At 41.3% G+C, this 23,777-nt stretch overlaps 1 protein-coding gene across 1 annotated transcript; it reads left to right on the top strand.

The window, feature by feature from the left end:
- The first annotated feature begins 7,726 nt into the window (after positions 1-7,726).
- ndfip2 (Nedd4 family interacting protein 2) lies at positions 7,727-22,569 on the top strand. The gene is made up of 8 exons (XM_041781544.1): positions 7,727-7,942; positions 15,152-15,386; positions 16,057-16,187; positions 16,338-16,425; positions 16,820-16,944; positions 17,530-17,596; positions 17,682-17,788; positions 17,867-22,569. The coding sequence occupies exons 1-7, from the start codon at positions 7,916-7,918 to the stop codon at positions 17,783-17,785; spliced, it is 777 nt and encodes a 258-aa protein (XP_041637478.1). The 5' UTR covers positions 7,727-7,915; the 3' UTR covers positions 17,786-17,788; positions 17,867-22,569.
- Positions 22,570-23,777: the final 1,208 nt, after the last annotated feature.

The raw sequence follows: 23,777 nt of genomic DNA, 5'->3' as shown, positions 1-23,777 counted from the left end.
CATCATAGTAGCAGAGCATGCAAAGGTATAACCTTGTGCTTTGCGCCCTCTGCTGGACACTCGTAGTTCCTACACCTCCATGAGTGAAGTGCACGCTCCCCCCACAGAAGGAGAAAAAGCCACCAGATTCACACGCCCACACGCTCATCTGCAGACAGAGAGAGGCGTGTACGTGTGATTAATGCTTTCCCTTTTCACATTTCTTGCTAATTAGCGGCTGCTTGTAGCTCATAGCGGTGTTATTGAAGAGACGTTTATGTTGCTGCAGATAGAGCCATAGACACCATAATTACACCTTTAATTACATTTCTACTCTGTACCGTACAGAGAACAGGTTCAGAGATAGAATCACTGCTTATGTGAACTTTTCATCTGCACTACACAGACAGGGTAGGGAGGCCGGATGTGACTGGATCTGAAATTTAACAGCTTATTGAGTCTGCATTGAAATTCTTACACTTTTATCATATTGTAGACATTAGAAATGTGATTTCCGTAGTGGTACTGGTGCATACTTTGTCAGATCAGAGATCTAGTTACACTGAATGTCTCATCCAACTGCAGGTCTGTGCCAAATTAGACTAAAATCCCTCCGTGCATTCCTGAAATATTGTCCTCTACAGATTTCAAAGTCAACGTGACCTTGACTTTGTTTCTGCAGAATGCATGCAGGTCCATCACTGAGGCAGACCGGACGTTTGAGCAAAATCTAAAGAAAACCTTCACAGTAGGGCTGGGCCCTGAACCATTTTTACTGCTAAACTGGATGTTTGGGAAAAATGAGAAATGTCCATGCTGACTCTCTAAAACCAACCGCTGCACTAGGTCTGAATCTTGGTTTTAGACACCAGAATGAAATGTGATTGGTTCATGTGGTGACATTTATTCAGGGTTTTAGAAATACAGAGGTCCAGAAACAGAACTGACTAGGAAGATTTTAGGAGCATGCTACCCCCAGAAGTTGTCTCCGTATCCCTGACCTGCATCTTTAGCTTCTTTTGTCTAAACACCAGAGATTTCATTTCTCATAAAGATAATGCTGTAAACATCTGCTCTGGGGTTAAAGCAGGAAATCCGGTGTGTACTTCCTGCTTCAGGTCGTGACTTACTGCACTTATGAGTGTGTGGAGGGTCTGCTTTACTTCCTGTATTCTGTTGTTTTACTGAAAATGAACTAAATAAAGTGGGAGTGTTGAGCCAAATTCTCAAGTTAACTGTTTCTAAGTGATTGGAGTCATTAAGGTCACAAAACAAAATCAGCCACATGGTCTTTGTCCAGTATGAGATCCCAGATTAACTAGAAACTGAGTCCAGTCAGACTTTCATAATAGCATAGATTTAAAGGAGTGACGAGGGTGGGGGGGCTGGGCAGCTCATCCAGAGTAGGAGTCAATGACAACATGGCCTCCAGCAATGTTCAGCTCTGCAATATTTCTCTGAGCTGAAAGGTGAAAAAATAACAGTTTAGTACAGCTGCAGATAGCATCCATCCAACCATCCATCCATCCATTCATCCAACCATGCATCCATCTATCAATCCATCCATCCATCCATCCAACCATCCATTCATCCAACCATGCATCCATCTATCAATCCATCCATCCATCCATCCAACCATCCATGCATCCATCTATCAATCCATCCATCCATCCATCCATCCATCCAACCATCCATCCATCCAACCATTCATCCAACCATGCATCCATCTATCAATCCATCCATCCATCTAACCATGCATCCATCTATCAATCCATCCATCCATCCATCCAACCATCCATCCATTCATCCAACCATGCATCCATCTATCAATCCATCCATCCATCCAACCATGCGTCCATCTATCAATCCATCCATCCATCCATCCAACCATGCATCCATCTATCAATCCATCCATCCATCCATCCAACCATGCGTCCATCTATCAATCCATCCATCCATCCATCCATCCATCCATTCATCCAACCATGCGTCCATCTATCAATCCATCCATCCATCCATCAACCATCCATCCAACCATGCATCCATCTATCAATCCATCCATCCATCCATCCAACCATGCGTCCATCTATCAATCCATCCATCCATCCATCCATCCATCCATTCATCCAACCATGCATCCATCTATCAATCCATCCATCCATCCATCAACCATCCATCCAACCATGCATCCATCTATCAATCCATCCATCCATCCATCCAACCATGCATCCATCTATCAATCCATCCATCCATCCATCCATTCATCCAACCATGCATCCATCTATCAATCCATCCATCCATCCATCCAACCATCCATGCATCCATCTATCAATCCATCCATCCATCCATCCATCCAACCATGCATCCATCTATGCATCCATCCATCCATCCATCCAACATGCATCCATCTATCAATCCATCCATCCATCCATCCAACCATCCATCCAACCATGCATCCATCTATCAATCCATCCATCCATCCATCCATCCATGCATCCATCTATCAATCCATCCATCCATCCATCCATCCATCCAACCATGCATCCATCTATCAATCCATCCATCCATCCATCCAACCATGCATCCATCTATCAATCCATCCATCCATCCATCCATTCATCCAACCATGCATCCATCTATCAATCCATCCATCCATCCATCCAACCATCCATCCAACCATGCATCCATCTATCAATCCATCCATCCATCCATCCATCCAACCATGCATCCATCTATCAATCCATCCATCCATCCATCCAACCATGCATCCATCTATCAATCCATCCATCCATCCATCCAACCATCCATCCAACCATGCATCCATCTATCAATCCATCCATCCATCCATCCATCCAACCATGCATCCATCTATCAATCCATCCATCCATCCATCCATCCAACCATGCATCCATCTATCAATCCATCCATCCATCCATCCATCCATCCATTCATCCAACCATGCATCCATCTATCAATCCATCCATCCATCCATCCAACCATGCATCCATCTATCAATCCATCCATCCATCCATCCAACCATGCATCCATCTATCAATCCATCCATCCATCCATCCAACCATGCATCCATCTATCAATCCATCCATCCATCCATCCAACCATGCATCCATCTATCAATCCATCCATCCATCCATCCATCCATTCATCCAACCATGCATCCATCTATCAATCCATCCATCCATCCATCCAACCATCCATCCAACCATCCATCCAACCATGCATCCATCTATCAATCCATCCATCCATCCATGCACCTCTACCCAGACATCCCTCTCCCCAGTTCCACTTTCCAACTTCTTCTGGAGGTCCTGAGGCATTCTCAGACCAGACAGGATGCATAAACCCTGCAGTGCATTCTGGGTCTGCCCCTGTGTCTCCTTCCAGTTGAACGTGCCTAGAAGACCTCCAAAGACGAGGCCCCAAGGAGGCACCCTGATCAGAAGCTCTTACAGCCTGAACTGGCTCCTTTTGATGTGGAGGAGCAGCAGTTTTACTTTGAGATCCTCCTGGATATCTGAGCTCCTCCCCCTATCTGTGAGGCTGAGCTCAGACACCCTCCTGAGAAAAGGGTCTTACTTTACCAACTAGTCTGAGGGTGAACATCTGACCAGCCTGTACTGTGGTGTACAGCTCAAACACATCTTCATGAAGAAGACTGTGATCACATTTGTGGGACTTATTTATGTTTGTGGGGCTGTTTCTTAGAATGCACAAGCACTCTGTGGCTCTTTGTGTTAATCATCTTAGGTTTAGGCAGTCTCAGCTGTAGCATACCTCTGCTCTCTGCATTGCTCCCATGTAGAAAAAGCAGCTGAATTCTAAATAAGTAGCTTTTCAATCATTTTCACACAATCCCATACAGGAAGGATGTGAGTTTATGCTGAGGAGGCTGAAGTATATTCCTATATTGAAGTGTTCCATCCATCCTTCATAAAGGCAGAGTTCCTCACAAACCCTACACCCGCCTGAACAGACTCCAGCTCTGTGGTTAAACTGCTGCTGGCGTCCTTTACAACCCTGACAGATGTTTCCTCCTGTAATACATGATTCCATCAGCCACGAACAAACCCTCACCTCCAGTCAAACAGCAGAGCTCCCCCAGAATAAGAATGAGTCTGAGACACCCACTGACTCTTTACATAACACCTTTTTATAGCGCCTATTTACCTTGAGATGATGTTGCCAGGTAACAACATCCTGCTTGTGTTTTCTGTGTGGGCGGGTGACGGTGTGTGCGCGTGGGTGTGTGTGTGTGTGTCAGTGATGGATGCTCTAAAGTGCCATTATAGGCTCTAAAAGTGGGGACCTAACGGCAGCCAGGCCCTCTCTGCTCTCATGCACGGCTGACGCTGAGGAAGGTGTAGCCGTGAATCCTTAATGCTGCTAACGCCCGCCGCCTCGCAAAGGACACAACTGTTGATGATGCACCGATGCAGGACGTCCAACCTGCTCCACTAGACACACACACACCTTTCTGCAGCACGCTCCTCTCTCTGGTACGGGGAATCTTGAATTTTTATTCTTATCTCCTCTCTTTCACCTCCTACATCCTCATATACAGACAGCTTTTCCTGCACCATGACTCTGAGCTCAGCTGAACTAGGACCTGGGAGCCTCATTAGTGGACTCTAAGTCCGCCATCTTGTGGTAACAGAAGCACATTACAGCTATCAGAGGAAAAGTTTTAAAATTGTCTGATTATTGAAAGGTGTTTATTTATGTCTGCTAACATTTGTAGTTTGATGCGGCTGGACCCCTGAAAAAAACACTGAATTTTTTAACCATTTTTGTTGTTTTTGCCAAAGTTTTGATGGTTTTTTTTTCAGTGTTTGCCATTTTTAAACCCATTTGATGCAACTTCACTTCAGTCTTTGCCACATTTTTAACACTTTAAACTCAATGCTGCCTCTAAAAACTTATTTTAGCATCTTTTTTTTCCCACTTTTTAACTATTTTGTGTGTTTTGCAGCGATGTTGTCACTCTTAGCTCATTTCTATTTTTGTCTTTTTGGTTGCCACTGTTTGGACACAATTTTGATGTTTTTCAACCCTATTTTTCCACTTTAAACTCTTTTGTGATGTTTTTGCAACATTTTTACCACAATGAACTCTTTTTTTGCAACTTTACTCAACTTTTTGCCACTCCAAACACATTTTTGATGTTTTTCGCAACAGTTTTACCACTATGAACTCTGTTTTTGCAACTTTACACCATTTTTTGCCACTACAAACTTATCTTTTTAATTTTTTTTTTGCAACAGTTTTACCACTATGAACTCATTTTTTATAACTTTACACCACTTTTTGCCACTACAAGCACATTTTTGATGTTTTTTGCAACTGTTTTGCCAATTTTGCCACCTAATGATAATTATCACTGCTGTTTTGCCATGTTTGTTCTATTTTATGTATTTTTTCCCATGGTTTAGCCACTTTTAGTTCAATTCTGCCACTTAACCCCAGTGTTTACCCTTTGTTGCCACTTTTGACCCTATTTCAGTCTTTCTGCCCTTTAATTCCATTCTGTTGCCACTTTTACACCCATGTTTGCTGCTTTCTGCAGTTTTTCACTGTTTTGCCGCTCTACGTCCATTTTAGTCACCTCTTCCTGTCATTTAAATCCCATTTTATGCTTTTACACATTTAAATTGCTCTTCACTCATGTTAGGCATTTCTTTTTTAAAAGTTTTGACCAATTTCACAGATTTTTTTTTCTTTTTTTCATTTTGCCTCATTTTGAACATCACTAATAAAAAGGCATTTCTATTTTAAGAGAAGAGGTTTACATCTTGATAAAGGATATAGTTATACTGCAGCATAATTAAATAAATTCATGTATTGTTGCTGTGATCTGATTGGCTATTATTCAGGTTGAATATAAAATACAGTTATCACAGCTTAACTTTACCATCTCTGCAGCATCATTTACTACAGGATTAACACAGACGCCATACAGTTAAGAATATCTTTACTAACTTTAAACAACAGACACCAAGACTCTGCTAAAAGTCTAAATCCAGACCCCCCTCCTTTAAATGTGAAGGCTGTAAACCGACCTACACGTGTGTGACTGACCATACCAGTGCCCCTTATTCTGAACCCTAAATGTTGGCAGATATGGTCCTGATGCTAAAATAGTTTAAATCATGTTTTTTTCCAGATACTGTTGCTGCTATCAGACAGTGTGCAGAGATGTGTCCAATAAATAAATACATAAATAAATAAATAAATCAAGCTTGTTATGGTTGGGTAATGTATGTGGACGTTGGCTCCACCTAGTGGCCTATCTAATCACCAGTTTGAATGCATTTGCGTCATCAGCCTTTCACCAAACGTGGAAATCCGGATCCACCTCTGCATCAAGTTAGCTGGAGTTAGAGTCAGACAGGAAGTGAAGGGACGCCGTTTTCACACTGTGACTACTTTCAGGGCTTTATATTTTTTTAGCTAGATCACAGCCACACCTCACACCATCAGAGGAGAAATTGGCTCAAGGGATGCAACTTCACACAAAAAAATATTACAGAAACTTTGGCTATATTTGTTTGTATTCAGTTCACAAATATCTGCTTTGGGGGTAAAATACAGAAATACTATTCTACAGTTAAATCTATTTTTAATCTATGTTGTATTAATACAAATAAAAAGATACAGTTGTGCCACCTAATAACACTGGAAATTATAAATACTTTCCACTAATAAATAATAATAAATAAACCATAAACCCAAATTGTGACAAAAATGTAACATTTTATATCTTTGACATGAGTAGGAGTTAGAAATAGCTGTGTTATGCCCTGCATGGTGTGTCGTAAATTGAAAATACATGTAAACATGATATTAATAAGTCGAAAACTAAATTTGAAACTTTTTGGAATAACTAGATCAAAATTGCAATTTCACCTTAAAAAGCACAGCGATGCTGAGAGCTGAATTGTGGAAGAACCGCTGTAAATAGCCAAAAGCACAAAAATAGCATAAAATAGCATGAAAGTAGTTGAAAATAGCATTCAATAGCAAAAAAAGGATAAAATAGCTGAAAGTAGCCCCAAAATGTTGAAAAAAGCCTAAAATAGCTGAAAATAGTCTTAAAAAAAAGCTGAAAATGCCTAAACATAGTTGAAATTAGTTTTAGAATAGCTGAAAGTGACCTTAAAATAGCTAAAATAGCCTACAAGTAGCTGAAAATGGCATTCAATGGCTGAAAAAGCATAGAAATAGCTTTAAAAAGCATGAAAATAGCTAATTTTGGCCTAAAAGTAGCTGAAAATTACATTCAATAGCTAAAAAAAAGGATAATAAATTGCGGAAAGAAGCCTCAAACAGCTGAAAATAGCCTAAAAATAGCTGAAAATAGTTTAAGAATAGCTGAAAGTAGCCTTAAAATAGCTGAAAATAGCATAAAAATAGCTATATTTTAAAAACTATAAAAGTTAGAAATGGGAAAAGTCAAAGCAGTCGAATGACGAAGAAACTGAATCTTTTAAAGTTGAAACGGTGTCGATATGACAAAGCATGAAGGAGGAGATAGCCGACGCAGAAGAATAATGATGAACCAAATATCAATATCAATATTGATATCAGTAGTGTTGCTGCTCAGCATCCCCACTCATTAAAAAATAAAATAAAATCAGACTTTGGTGATACTACAACTAGTAACGCCATTGAATGTTTTATTTTGAAACACCCAACCGGAAGTAGCCGATCTTCCGCTCTAGCTTGACGCTGTTTTAACGGTATTTTTCTAAGCCAGTGTATGAGGGGTTGCAGCCATTTGTCATCGATCTGTTCTCTGTTATTTAACTGCTACAGATAAGTACCTCCTCTCCGTTGGGCGAACTTCGGAACAACCACGACTTAGCGCAGATTCCCCCTCTGTTTTCTGGGCTGGCTTTGCTGCCAGCTGAATCTGGTCGGGATGGATCCAGCGAGCCGTTACCAAGTGGTGAGTGGACGGCCAAAACACGGAGGGCTAGCTGGGCCCGTCAGAGAAACAGGGCCTAGTGTGGAAGAAGACCTGGCTAATCTGCACTGTTGGATGAGAATGAAGAATAGAGGACAGACACAGACTCTAGCAGCACCACCCAGCAGCCACAGCCTGTGTTTTTACTCTCTACTATTTTAGACGGCTTTGCTCTGACAGCTCAGCTAGCACTTCCGCATCGGCTACGCTAACATTAGCCAGCTAGACGGGATTATTAATGTCGGTTTTAACAGTAAACACGGCTGTCTTTAACAACAAGTAAACTCTCCGTTGACTAAAAAGTAAACTACACGGTAGACGATAACATCTGATATTAATAAACTACCTAACATTAGCTCTAGCAGGGGAATTAGGCTAACGGCTAGCTAGCCAGCTAGATAAATACGGCGTACGGTTTCAGTCTGTTTCCGTAATATTTAGAGACTAGCTGAGGCCAGTCATGTTTTCAACTTCATATTACCGAGTCACATGAGGGCATGACATGAAATAATGAGTTACCACTGACTTATTAATAACCAGGCTCTCTGGGGCCTGACTTTCTCTTCTTAATGCAGAAATGCTAACATTCAAATGTTAAAACGAGCCTGAGCAATATTACCTTTGACCCCTGAGTGTATAGAAATACAGGCACTACTTAGGGAAGTTAATACCATAATAAAGTTCATTTTCTCTGTCATTCACTTCAGTCAGTTACAGTTATTTATATTCTAACTTCATCTCACTCAAAGTGAAATATTCCAAGACTTTTTAAAAATTAATCCTGGTGATGTGGCCAACAATCATGGAGAAGACTGCTGACTACTGTCCAGAGGACAATCAATGACACCCTTCAAAGGGAGGGTAAGCCACAGAAGGACACTGCTGAAAGACCAGGCTGTTCTTAGAGGCTGTATCAGAGATATTTAAGGAGGGTAAGCCACAGAAGGACACTGCTGAAAGACCAGGCTGTTCTTAGAGGCTGTATCAGAGATATTTAAGGAGGGTAAGCCACAGAAGGACACTGCTAAAAGACCAGGCTGTTCTTAGAGGCTGTATCAGAGATATTTAAGGAGGGTAAGCCACAGAAGGACACTGCTGAAAGACCAGGCTGTTCTTAGAGGCTGTATCAGAGATATTTAAGGAGGGTAAGCCACAGAAGGACACTGCTAAAAGACCAGGCTGTTCTTAGAGGCTGTATCAGAGATATTTAAGGAGGGTAAGCCACAGAAGGACACTGCTGAAAGACCAGGCTGTTCTTAGAGGCTGTATCAGAGATATTTAAGGAGGGTAAGCCACAGAAGGACACTGCTGAAAGACCAGGCTGTTCTCAGAGGCTGTATCAGAGATATTTAAGGAGGGTAAGCCACAGAAGGACACTGCTGAAAGACCAGGCTGTTCTTAGAGGCTTTATCAGAGATATTTAAGGAGGGTAAGCCACAGAAGGACACTGCTGAAAGACCAGGCTGTTCTCAGAGGCTGTATCAGAGATATTTAAGGAGGGTAAGCCACAGAAGGACACTGCTAAAAGACCAGGCTGTTCTCAGAGGCTGTATCAGAGATATTTAAGGAGGGTAAGCCACAGAAGGACACTGCTAAAAGACCAGGCTGTTCTCAGAGGCTGTATCAGAGATATTTAAGGAGGGTAAGCCACAGAAGGTCACTGGTGACAGACCAGGCTGTTCTTAGAGGCTGTATCAGAGATATTTCAGGAGGGTAAGCCACAGAAGGTCACTACTGACAGACCAGGCTGTTCTCAGAGGCTGTATCAGAGATATTTAAGGAGGGTAAGCCACAGAAGGTCACTGTTGAAAGACCAGGCTGTTCTCAGAGGCTGTATTAGAGCAGATTCATGGATCGTTGACTGAATGGAAAAGTGTGGTTAGAAAAGGAGCACAATCACCAGGATGAGCTCAGCCTTCAGAGGATTGTCAAACAAAGCAGATTCAGGAACTTGGGAGAGCTTCAGAAGGACTGGACTGAGACTGGAGTCAGTGGATAAAGAACCACCACACAGGCGGATCCAGGACATGGACTGAAAGTGTTCTTAGTGTGGAGCCAATCCTGAACCACAGACAATGTTCTAAGCATCTCCCTCAGGCTAAGGAGAGAGAGAACTGGACCGCTGTGGTTTCACTGGTCCAACGTCTTGTTTATAGAAGAAAGTTAAACATTTAATTTGTAAATCCAGTTCCCAGAGTCTGGAGGAGGATCAGAGAGGCCCAGAATCCTTCAGGTTTTGAAGTCCAGTGTTTCCAGTCTCCACAGTCAGTGATGGTTTGGGGTGCTGTTGGTCCCCTGGTCTTTACCAAGTCCAGAGTCCACGCTGTCAGCTGTCTAGCAGGAGATTTTAGAGCTTCCACCTGCTGAGAAGCTTTATGAAGATCCTGATTTCCTTTCCACCTGCCCACAGTGAGACCAGAACTACCAGAAACTGGTTTACTGACTGTGGTGTTACTGTTTGATGGGCCAGCTAACTGGTCTGACCTGAGCCCCATAGAGAAGCTTTGGACGATGAGGGACACCAGACTCACCAATCCAGACCAGCTGAAGGCTGCTATCAGAGAAGCTGGGCTTCATAACCCCCCCCAGCAGGACCACGGACTGATCTGGAGCACAGATGCAGTAAAAAGGAGCTCAGACCAAGTACTGAGTGATGAATGAGCAGAATTTTCCTGAAGGTCAACATTTCTGTTATCTTTGAGGATAGTGGATGTTAGATTTCTGTAAAACCAAAAACCTCTGATAAATTTCACTCTGTATGAGATGAATCTGAACTGTGTGGAAGTTTTTGGATTAAACAGAGAAGAACTGAGATGCAGCTGTGTACTGGTGAAGGCCGGTGCTGGTCTCAGTGCTAGCAGACATGCAGGGTAACGGGAATGGTTGAGAAATGCTTGGCTGCTGTGATGCCTGTTGTCCTGCGTCTGTGAGCAATAATCCACAAGGATTTAACATCAGCCAAAGCTAATAAGAGTTCTGCTTTAACTTTTGTTTGTTAAGTAACAGTTTACAAAGCTGGTTATTTAACTCTGAAACAATAGATCTTTAATAGTAGTATAGGTACAGCTCAGCACATCCAGACACTCGCTGCTGTTGTGTAACACTAATAATGTCCTTTATCTAGACTGCACTCTCTCCCCACATTCTGCCTTCAGCTTTTTATTTATCTTAAAAAGACTCTGGTTTCTACAAATGCGCCTGCTTTCAGTCCGGGTGATATTTAGCCTCACGAGGAGGCTTGTGGCTACTTTGTTAAGATCTTACGTAACAGCCTGTGTGCGGGGGAGAATTATACTTTGTCCTTGATTCTTAGCCAGTCGTCAGACACTCGTTCACTCACAAACCAAGCATGTGCTTGTTTTTTTACAAGTTTGATAAGGGGGTTAGACATCCAGGCTTTTCATGATGAAATTATCTGCATGTTGGCGTATGAATTCCATTTTTATTATGTCTTAATAGAGTTTTTTATCCATGCGTAGTCGTGCAGGACTGTTAAAGTTATCAGTCTGACCTTCTGTCTTAGTAGGAACTACGGTGTTTCCCCTGTGTGGATTATACCACAGTGTTTACAGCTATTACTTAAGAGATAAAGCCACGTGATAATGATATGGTGAAGGTTTCACTACAACACAACCACCACTTCCAAAAAGTTGTGGCAGGTAGATAAAAACTGAAATAAGTAAATGATTGTCAAATCTCATAAACCCATATTTGATTCACAATAGAACATAAACACAGCAGATGTTGAAACTGAGACATATCACCCCAATTCTTGCGTCTTTGCACTGGCTTGCTGTTAATTTCATAACTGATCTGAAGATTTTATTGTTTGTTTTTAAAGCTTTGAATGGACGGGCCCCACAGTACATCCCGAATCTCATCCAAATTTATACACCAGCACACGCTTTGAGGTCCGAGGGCCAGCTTCAACTCGTGGTGCCTAAGACGAGACTTAAAACCAGGGGGGACCGGGCGTTTTCTGTGTCGGCCCTAAACTCTGGAACGCTCTGGTTAGGTTAAATCGCAATATGGCCTGGTGCAATTTTCAAATCGCAGAAGGTGCAATAGTTCTGCAACCTGAAACTTGTGTCAAAATTGCAATTTTAAAACTTTTTTTGCTGCAGAGATGTTATAAGTTATTTATCATGCAACCATCCAAGTAGCAGTTTTTTTAGATTAGTGTTTTGTACGTTTTTCTTACAAAATATGAGAATGACATAAAATGTATGACTCCCTTCAATACAACAATTCCTATTCAATTTGCAATACGAGTCAAAATCATGACAATTAGATATTTTAGTTTTATCTAATATTGAGTTTGTTGTAATATAGAATGATTTATTTTTTGTGTTTGTTGCAAAAACCATAAGATCAGAAACTTAAGAAAAAATCACATATCATATCGCAATTGCAATATTAGGGGGGAAAATTGCAATTGGATTATTTTCCCAAATCATTCAGCCCTAGTTAGAACAATTGTTTTGTTTTTAAATGATGTTTTTTGTGCAGCACTGTGGAAATGTTAAGGTTATAAAATGTGCTATATAAATAAAGTCTATTGGATTGGATTTCATGAGAAATATTAGCTCATTTTGAGTTCGATGGCAGCAACACATCTCTAAAAAGTTTGGACGAGGCAGCTGTTACCATTCTGTATCATCCCCTCTTCTTTTAACAGTCTGTAAACGTCTACACAGAGTTTTGGGAGAGGAATGTTGTCCCATTGTTACTCTAAAACACTGATCATAAACTGGTAGCCCCATCAGCCCCCCAAAGCTTCCTGTCCGGCCCCTGAAAGATCATTACATTCAGAAAAGGAGGAAAAGAAGATTTTAAGAGTATCCTTTTGCTTTAAATGTCTGCAGCTGTTAAATCCATCCCATAAAACAATTAACATTGAAATATTTTTAAAATGACTTTAACATTTTACATGTTTTTACAGAAATTTACTGTAAAAATTAGTCGATATTTAAAAAATGGTTAAGGTCAGTAGAAGTGTTGCAAAAACTGGCAGAAAAAAGTGGTGAAAAAAGGTTAAAATGTGTCAAAAATGGTAAAGGAGGAAAAAGGGGCAAAAGGTATCAAATATTGGTTACAAATGACAAAAAATAGTGCAAGACAGTAAAGAAAATGGGTTAAAAAGTGGCAAAAATTGAGGAAAAGTGGCAAAAATTGATAATAGAGTGGCATACAGGGGATAAAACATGCAGAAAAGTGGTTTAAAAGGGGTTTAAATCTTTGAAAATTGGGTTAATGAGGCAAAAAAGGGGCAAAATGTATCAACAATGGGTAAAAAGTGGGAAAAAGGGTTTCAAAGATGCAAAAATTGTAAAAAAAAATAATAAAAGGGGTTAAAAAGTGGCAAAAATAGAAAAAGTGGCAAAAATGGACAAAAGAGTGGCATACAGGGGATAAACATGCAGGAAACGTGGTTTAAATGGGGTTAAAATCATGCAAAATTTGGGTTAAAGAGGCAAAAGTATCAAAAAGAGGTTAAAAGTGACAAAATGAGTTAATATTGGAGCTAAATGACAGTTAGGGAGGGCCCATTTTCTCCGGCCAATCCTGCTGTCAGGTCTGTCTCCTTGTGTCCTGCTGCGTTATAGATAACAGGGACAGATCTCACTGGTAATGACTAAAAATGTCCTGTAGTTTAAAGGAAAATACAAATACTACTGCAATAATATTTCAGTCAGACCAAAATGTTCATTTAATGTTTGTGTATTTGAAAATCCGGCCCCCAGAGTTTCTGCTGAGACTAAATCTGGCCCTGGTGCAAATCTACCTGATGACCCCTGCTCTAGAAGCTCTCTCTGCTTTCCAGCATTGATAGTTCCTTTCCAGATGTTAAAGCTGCCCACGCCATAGGCAGTAATGCAGCCCCATACCATCAGAGGTGCAGGCTTTAGACCTGAGCCAGGAACAAGCTGGCTCAGTTCTAACATCTGATATGTCCCACCTTTGTTGGGGATTCAGGCAGCGTTTTTATTCTAATTTTAGAATACTTCCGGACTCAGACATTCTTGCTGTTCTAATACCTGAACAAATATGGAGCTGTGATATTTGTGTCAAAGATGAGACAAAGTCTAGCATGGTCAGCGACATGCAGACTGCTTCATGTAATGTTTGCCTCAGCTGTTTGTGGGGTTATTAATCAGTGTTGTGATTAAGATTATATGTCATTGACTAAACTATAAAGCAGCCTTCGGCATGCTGGTTTCAGATTAGAAGACAATCATTTATGTAGTCAAGAGTCACACAAGCGTCTGTTACTGAAGGACAAACTATTACAGGGTGTAATATGGTTGTCATGATTCCAGTTTGTTTTCTCAAGGGCATCTTAGTGGAAGCCCCTCCCTCTCTTTAGCCCCGCTGTAACCACCACGCTCCCATCAGCCTCTGTAATTTCAGAAGGCTTTTGGCACTTTGGCCAAGCACAAATGACTGTCCTTAGAGTGTAAGTGACTCTCTCAGCTGTAGTGGGACGCTCATTAACTGATTCTAAGTGTGTGGCTTTTCCAAAGACCTGTCTGTGTTGACATACCGTGTAGTCTCCGGTCTGTGTGCACATGTCAAACAGACTGGTAGCTCCTGCCCTGGCCAGGAAATGTTCATTCATTCATTATATTCAGATTATATAATGACAAGGGAGTAGAGAGTGCATATGCAGTTTATGCTGCATATTGAAACTAATGCATGAAGCAGTTGTGCACAAATATTGTTTGAACTTGTCCTTTAATTCCTATATTGATTGCTGCTGTTGCTAAGTGCCCAGGGTAGATTAATGTTGGGTCTCTGTTATAATAAAATAAAGAAGATGGTCTAGGCCAGCTTTCTGTAACATTTCTGGCTGTTTATAAATAAGAATGATCAACAGATTTCCTCGTTTCAAAACGGCCAATTTTCTGTCCTTTTCTGTCCGACATCTGACGTTGAATGCTAAACTATTCATAGCACATGGAGCTGAAATAAATTCAAGAATCAGTTGTTATGTCAGAGTGTGAACAGCATGACTGAAATCTCCTCATCCAGTATTTATTGCCAGTTCCTGAGTTAAATTCTTGTAACTCTGACACACGTTAGAGCGAGGCTGATGCCAGTTTTAGACACTTGAAACCAAGCATGTTCCCTGGAGCATCCACACTTCGGCTGATCTTTTGCCCGTTCTCGGCCTCGTCCTCTCTCTTCCAGTTGCACAATGAGGACGACTCCTCAGAGGCGTCGACCAGCGAGCAGCAGCCGTGCACTTCTGCCACAGCCCAGGCCGGGACGTCCAGCCAGGAACAGAGCCAGGCCCCGGCCCAGGCCAGCCCGGCTCCTGTCCCAGCAGCAGGAGAGCCATCGGGATCAAGGACTCAGGGGGAGTCGGATGCACCTCCACCTCCTTATGCTTTCATCGACCTGGGAGCAACCGCCGCATCGCCCGGTATGTTTAACAGGAATAAGATTTCCTTTAAATGTGTTTTTCCAAGCAGTAACTTTATTCCTGTAACAATCAGAGCTGCTGACATAGTGGCTGTAGTTTGAAGCAGTAACTTTATTCCTGTAACAATCAGAGCTGCTGACATAGTGGCTGTAGTTTGAAGCAGTAACTTTATTCCTGTAACAATCAGAGCTGCTGACATAGTGGCTGTAGTTTGAAGCAGTAACTTTATTCCTGTAACAATCAGAGCTGCTGACATAGTGGCAGTAGTTTGAAGCAGTAACTTTATTCCTGTAACAATCAGAGCTGCTGACATAGTGGCAGTAGTTTGAAGCAGTAACTTTATTCCTGTAACAATCAGAGCTGCTGACATAGTGGCAGTAGTTTGAAGCAGTAACTTTATTCCTGTAACAATCAGAGCTGCTGACATAGTGGCTGTAGTTTGAAGCAGTAACTTTATTCCTGTAACAATCAGAGCTGCTGACATAGTGGCTGTAGTTTGAAGCAGTAACTTTATTCCTGTAACAATCAGAGCTGCTGACATAGTGGCAGTAGTTTGAAGCAGCTTCTGAAGTGCCTTCCCTCATGAGCCAGTGTTGATTTCCATGACAGGATGATCTCTTCAGTCTTTCCTTTTCTAATTCAGTCTTCCTCCTCTCCAACGTTCAAACAGAGACTAGTTTCCAAGGCGACTTCCCAGTGCCTCCGCCCTACAGCGTTGCAACCTCACTGCCCACATATGACGAAGCGGAGAAGGCCAAAGCGGCCGCCATGGCTGCCTCCACTGTGGAGGTGATGCCGAGGGTGAGGGCAGATTTTCACACTCCTCCTCAGCGTCCTCCTCCTACTTTCATACACAGTTTAAACCTACAAGCCTGAGGCGTTTGCGAGGAAGCATGTCTGTAAATATATTCACCTTTATTTATCCTAATGTTCTGTTTTTGTGCATGTTAGGATGATGAGTTCCCTCCCAGAGATGATTTCAGTGATGCTGATCAGCTGAGAGTCGGGAATGATGGAATCTTCATGTTGGCCTTTTTCAGTAAGCAATGCTAAATTTTGTTAATTATTATTATTATTATTATTATTATTATTGTTGTTTTTTTGTTTTCAACCATTAGTACGACTTTCTCATAATTTTGACTTCTGTTAGAATTTTGTCTTTTCTCTCATAATTGTCTATTCATCCCAAAACTGACTTACCATCACATAATTTTGAATTTTTATCCCAGTTGTGAAAATGGGCCTCCATATAGTTTAGATTCACATGAATGTAGTAATTGTTTAGTTTTGGCTTTTCCTTTAAGATCTTTTTATCTCTACTTGTTACAGGTGGCACAGTGCTTTTCCATTTTCAGAATAAAATTCTACATAGAGATGTCAGCTGTATTGAGAACTTTTGTTGAACCGATGTTCTGTGCTGATTTTCTCTCTAGTGGCCTTCCTGTTCAACTGGATCGGGTTCTGCTTGTCCTTCTGTCTGACCAATACCATCGCAGGACGCTACGGGGCCATCTGTGGCTTTGGGCTTTCTCTCATTAAGTGGATTCTAATTGTCAGGGTGGGAAAATTATTTTATTTTATTTGTTTCATTGTATTTAATTCTGTTTTATTTGATTTTTATATATATATATTTTTTTTTTAATTATAGGTTTTATTTGATTAGTAATTTTATTTTATTTCATTATGTTTTATTTTATCTTTGATTTCATATATTTTATTTTATTATTTTATTTTACTTTTATGTTTTTTTTATTTAAATTTTTATATAAATTTTATTTCATTTTGTTTTTGTATTTTTTATTATGTTCTTTTTAATCATTTTATTAACAATATTAATTTTAATTCATTTTGTTTTTTTATTATTTTATTTTATTTTATTTTATCATTTTATTAACAATATAAATTTATTACATTTTTTTATTATAGTTTATTTTATTTTACTATTTTATTAACAATATTAATTTTATTTATTTATTTATTTTTTTTTTTTACCTGCACTGTGCTATGTTTGTGCCCTCTAAGTGCACTGCATTCATTCCTGTTTTTTTATTATTATAAATCTGCTCCATATGTTAATGGTGGTTGATATATTAGTTGAAAATAAAGTCCTGAATGCAACGTGTGTGTGCTTCTCTGTTCTCAGTTCTCGGATTACTTCACCGGCTACTTTAACGGTCAGTACTGGCTCTGGTGGATCTTCCTGCTGCTTGGTGAGTTTTTCACACGTGTCTAGCGTTACTGTGTGACTCCCAGGGGGAGATCTCTGCTCTAAACTGAACTTTTATTTCTCTCCAGGTCTGCTGCTGTTCTTCAGGGGTTTCGTTAACTACCTTAAAGTCCGCAACATGTCAGAGAATATGGCCACCTCTCATAGAACACGCCTCTTCTTCCTCTACTAAAAAGTAAGGCAAAATCCTCACACTAAAACTACAAAAACACTGATTCTTTCTTGTTAATTTGATTATATTTCTCTCCCCCAGGTTTCCTTCTCATCACCATTCCTCTCCAATGTGAAGTTCCTTCCCCCCCCTCCAATGACCTGACTGAGGAGCCCTGCAGTGAAGAGAGGAGCTGGGGAAGGACTGAAGGAAAGAAGTAGGGAGAAAGTGTTAAAACCAGTCTTGTTGAAAGCATAACAAGGCTTGCTCTGAAACCTTTGCTTCTTCTGAACCTAGCCCCCCAAAAAGTGATCCGATTTACCCCCAGACTTTTATTTTCTTTGATTCAAAGCTCAGTCTGCTCCAGGATCAGTAGAAAAACCAGTCTGACAGAAGTGTGGTGTCTCTCAGGAGTCCTTTAGAGATATTCAGTGCCCATCAGCTGTTCCAAAACCAGATATTTCTAAGAGACAGACGCACTTAAGAAGCACAATATTTCTCATCATCTCAAAACCAAGAAAGACTCATAAGATAAAAGTTCAGACCTACTCTGAGCCTTCAGTATTTCAGTATCTCCTCCATCTTTGCCTTTTTCTGACTTTTTAACAAAGATCAAGCTCACAACAGGAAACCTTGGACAGAGTAGTTTTCCATTCCACCTTCTTATTTTCAGGGTGTTTTTTTTAACAAGTCTTACCTTAACTGTGCCGACTGAGGCCGTGTTCAGTTTTCTACCCTTAAAACAACCGTGTCATCTTCAGGGAGGAGAGCCACAGATGTGTTTACATATCACAGACCCTGATGCGTGTAGGCTTTTCAACCCAAACCCAAATTAACACGGCTTTTCTCCACTATCATGACAGGAAAATAGCCTCATTGTTTTTAATAATTTGATTGTATGTGACTGTATTTAGTTCAGTAATGCTGGACTGGATGAACTACTGAAACAACGATCAACTTTTCAAAATAGACGAGCCTTTGAACAAATTTTAGGATTCGTGTAAGAGCAGCTTTGCTTGCTATCAGACAAAACAGAAGAAGAAAGGTCGGTTCATTGCAGGTTAAAAAAAAAGTGCACACAAATGCTTCTCTATAGGAGTACTCTTTTTAATGTGTCTGCCTTTTAATAGTAGTTCTAACGATGTTCTGACCTATGCAGAGAAAGTCTTCATCCATCACAAAGGCGTCTTTAGTTTAATGAAGATAAAGGTACATTAAAATAATTTAACAGCCAAGGTTCCTCCTTTAACCTGACCCATCTTTGTTAGCATTAGCCTCCTTTATTTCAGTTTGTGTTTCTTCTCTCAGACTTAGTGTAGTGCACTTTTTAGTTCTTAAACTCCACATGAGAGTTGTGTTACACCTGCAAACGTTACAACTGCCCACAAATGTCATAAAATACAATCAGAACACAAACCTGCACCGCAGTAGTCCTACAAATGTGACGGCTGTCACATTAGCATGGATTATTCTGTTTCTATGGGTCAGGCTGCAGAGGAAGTGCCGGTTCAACGAACTTCCTGTTTTATATTTTATTCATGAACAAAGTCTGGCAGCTACATTCATGACGTAACCGCACTGCAAACATCACAGATGTGGTTAGATGTTACACTTCATAAATCAGAGAGTAAGCTCAGAGGTCTAGCCTGGGACTAAATCACCTATGGATCCGTTTTAGAGGTAGATACGCCAACAGTGGCTCGCTTTAGCTAAAGCTAACATAGCTACATTTGCTACATAATCAACATTACTACATTAGTTAGCTTTCCCAACATGAGCTTTAGCAAATGTAGCTAAAGCTACCATAGCTATGCTAGCTACATAACGTTACTACATAAGTTAGCTTTACCAACATGAGCTTTAGCAAATGTAGCTAAAGCTAACGTAGGTACATAGAGAATGTTCAACTTAATCTGCTAGACAGGTCAGTAACAAACTTGTAGCAAATATAACACATTCAACTTGTGTGACGTCAGCTCCGAAATCTGACTTCTGAAGTAAATGGAATGCAGCAGTAGCTACGTAGCTGCTTTGTTAGCTTAGCTTGGCTACGTAGGGGTCTGCTTGCTGCATTAGAATATTGTTAACTCTGATTATTTGTATCCTAACTGTTACACTTACCCTAAACAGAAGTTTAACCTGGTTTTAATTTGAAAGTTTTAGTGTGTATTTCTGTTCTGAATCAGAGCGTCTCAGTGATTGGTTCTGAATCAGAGCGTCTCAGTGATTGGTTCTGAATCAGAGCGTCTCAGTGATTGGTTCTGAATCAGAGCGTCTCAGTGAATGGTTCTGAATAAGAGCGTCTCAGTGAATGGTTCTGAATAAGAGCGTCTCAGTGAATGGTTCTGAATCAGAGCGTCTCAGTGATTGGTTCTGAATCAGAGCGTCTCAGTGAATGGTTCTGAATCAGAGCGTCTCAGTGAATGGTTCTGAATCAGAGCGTCTCAGTGATTGGTTCTGAATCAGAGCGTCTCAGTGATTGGTTCTGAATCAGAGCGTCTCAGTGAATGGTTCTGAATCAGAGCGTCTCAGTGAATGGTTCTGAATAAGAGCGTCTCAGTGAATGGTTCTGAATAAGAGCGTCTCAGTGAATGGTTCTGAATCAGAGCGTCTCAGTGAATGGTTCTGAATCAGAGCGTCTCAGTGAATGGTTCTGAATAAGAGCGTCTCAGTGAATGGTTCTGAATCAGAGCGTCTCAGTGAATGGTTCTGAATAAGAGCGTCTCAGTGAATGGTTCTGAATCAGAGCGTCTCAGTGAATGGTTCTGAATAAGAGCGTCTCAGTGAATGGTTCTGAATAAGAGCGTCTCAGTGAATGGTTCTGAATAAGAGCGTCTCAGTGAATGGTTCTGAATAAGAGCGTCTCAGTGAATGGTTCTGAATCAGAGCGTCTCAGTGAATGGTCTGCAGCCAGACAACAGAAAATCTGCAGCTTTAAACTTTTTAATAATTCCCCTCAGATTTAATATGAATACAAAACTGTTTGTGGTTGTTGTTGTTTGTTGTAGCCTTTTTTTTCCAACTGCAAGTGGATTTAAGTCAGCTTAAGCTTAAGACACATCAAAAAAACAAAGTTCATTTTTGTTCGCCAGGAAACAGGAAGTAGTTTTTCAGAGTCTTGAAACACTGGTGGAGCCCTGAATCTTAGCAGACTGGGTAAAAATGGGTTAAGTCTCAAAGTTTAGTCTTGTAGTGTTTGGCTCTGAGTGATGGCTCTGACTCTTAAAAACTCTTCCTGTTTCATGGCGAACAAAAATTGCCAGCTTGAGGGAGGCTAGTTCATTTCTGACAGGCAGGGATTTTTACTGTCATAAGCGTAATAAATCCATGCTAATGTAATAGTCGGTACAGTCCCATTTGTGGGAACCATTTGATGTTTTTAAGCATCATTACATAAAAACTGCAGCTCTGTACGATGTCGGTGGTTATTACGGTCGCAGCAGTTAAGTCGCCATACACGTCTGGCGTAACAGTTTCTGTAAGCTACTGAGGGGCCCGGCGTTTTCAGTCAGAGCTCCTTGGATAATCAGTGTTTTTAGCCAAACAGACCACTCAGTCCATGCAGAGATAAGCGGCCCAGAGCCAGGACTGAGTGGGAGGTCTAGCTTCAGTGCTCTGGAATTGGTGACAGTCAGCATTTTACATACGGTGCAGTAGCTGCCGTGAGCCGGCTTACTCTTTGGAGTCAAAGAGTCATATGCAATGATGGTATCTGTGTCGGCCCACAGGGGCTGTGAATGTGAAGCCCAGTGCTAAAGTCCAGTAGTTTAGTCATCAGAGGTTAGGATTTGTCCAAAGTGAAGAGCTTGTTCTTGACTTAGACGAGGACAAGCTTCACAGAGCGATGAGAGAAAATCAAGTGTTTGTGTTTACCGTACTCACTTGCCAACAAAGTCATTTTAATTACCAGTAAACCAGAGAAAATGCAATAAAGCCAATTAAAATGTGACTGGTTCTGCATGTTGTGCATGATTTAGATTAACCCGACTCGTGTATCTCTCTGGGATTTTCTGATTAGATTAGACTCAGATTCCTCTTTCCTTTCTTGGAGCGAGAAGGCGATGCATCGACGCTCCCAACGGGAGTGCATCTTCGTCGTGGAGAGAAGGCGTTAGAATATGTGAGAACAATATCAGCAGGTGTTGTTTCCTAGTGAGTGTAAGTCAGGCACACTGTCCACAGGGACTGGAGCAGTGTTTGATCATCGAGCCTAACTGGACAAACAAAAACGTGCATTTTTGATTTTGTCATCGAGAAAATGAAATGTATATACCAGCTTATGCCAATTCATAATATTTGCACTTTGAAGAATTTCTGTACAGTATGATTTGTGAATCTGCTTAACTTGGTGTGATGGGTAGAGAAAAGAAAACTTAGCCATCCAAGTTTTTAACTGGAATTCTTAATCATCCCAAATGGATAATTTGCCTTTTGCACTTATTTTCAAATTGATTTTATTGTTATTGTGTCTTTTTCATCGCTTTTAGCCTCAACTGTGACAGCTAGAGTATTGCCCAACTCTTTCATGATGCTTTTCTTTTCTGACTCAGCAAAATCACGATCTTTCAACAAATCCAAGCTCTGCTGCATGATTCGTCCACCCCGACGAGTGGGCCGATATTAGGATTAATCAAGAAAGTTTCTTTGTAAATAAATTTAAATAAGACGGCAGCCAAAGCCTTTTCTTTCTCTTCACCATAATCCTTGTAACATCTTCTCAAACAGTTGTTATGCATTTATTGTAACTGGAATAAAATGGACAGAATGTCTTGCAAAAATCGCCAATAAAATTCAAAAGCCTGCCAGGTACAGTCTCGTTTTTAATTCCTACTCTGGTACAACACAGATCATTTAAAGAACTATAATAAAGGGTGTTCTAGTTTTACAACTCCAGTGAAAGCTAGTTTTCCCAACACACACCTAGAATGAATAAACCCAGAATTAGAACGGTTAAACTACAAGCCCAAGAGCCGATCAGTCACCCTGTTATTTCCAAGAGTGCATAGTGGCTTTGGCAGATAAGCATCCTGAGATTTGTGCCATAGAATATAAAGTTGCAGGTATTTTCCACACAAGGAGCAAAGATGAGAACGGTGCTGTTGTTAGTAATGTCCACTAGATGGAGCCATAGGTGAGCTGATTTCTACTGCAGGTTCATTAGAGCAGGAGCTACCAACCTTTTCAGCCCACGACCCCCAAAATAAAGGTGCCAGAGACCAGGGACCCCCAAAATAAAGGTGCCAGAGACCTGGGGACCCCCAAAATAAAGGTGCCAGAGACCAAGGACCCCCCAAATAAAGGTGTCAGAGACCAGGGACCCCCAAAATAAAGGTGCCAGAGACCTGGGGACCCCCAAAATAAAGGTGCCAGAGACCTGGGGACCCCCAAAATAAAGGTGCCAGAGACCAGGGACCCCCAAAATAAAGGTGCCAGAGACCTGGGGACCCCCAAAATAAAGGTGCCAGAGACCTGGGGACCCCCCAAATAAAGGTGTCAGAGACCAGGGACCCCCCAAATAAAGGTGCCAGAGACCTGGGGACCCCAAAATAAAGGTGCCAGAGACCTGGGGACCCCCAAAATAAAGGTGCCAGAGACCTGGGGACCCCCCAAATAAAGGTGTCAGAGACCAGGGACCCCCAAAATAAAGGTGCCAGAGACCTGGGGACCCCCAAAATAAAGGTGCCAGAGACCATGGACCCCCAAAATAAAGGTGCCAGAGACCTGGGGACCCCCAAAATAAAGGTGCCAGAGACCTGGGGACCCCCAAAATAAAGGTGCCAGAGACCTGGGAACCCCCAAAATAAAGGTGCCAGAGACCTGGGACCCCCAAAATAAAGGTGCCAGAGACCGGGGACCCCCAAATAAAGGTGCCAGAGACGGGGAACCCCCAAAATAAAGGTGCCAGAGACTTGTGGACCCCCAAAATAAAGGTGCCAGAGACCTGGGGACCCCAAAAATAAAGGTGCCAGAGACCTGGGACCCCCAAAAATAAAGGTGCCAGAGACCTGGGGAC

This window comes from Cheilinus undulatus, linkage group 24 (assembly GCF_018320785.1).
Source record: "Cheilinus undulatus linkage group 24, ASM1832078v1, whole genome shotgun sequence".
Lineage (NCBI taxonomy): Eukaryota > Metazoa > Chordata > Actinopteri > Labriformes > Labridae > Cheilinus > Cheilinus undulatus.
The sequence above is the reverse complement of the archived record's forward strand: the minus strand, read 5'-3'. Positions and strand labels throughout refer to the sequence as shown.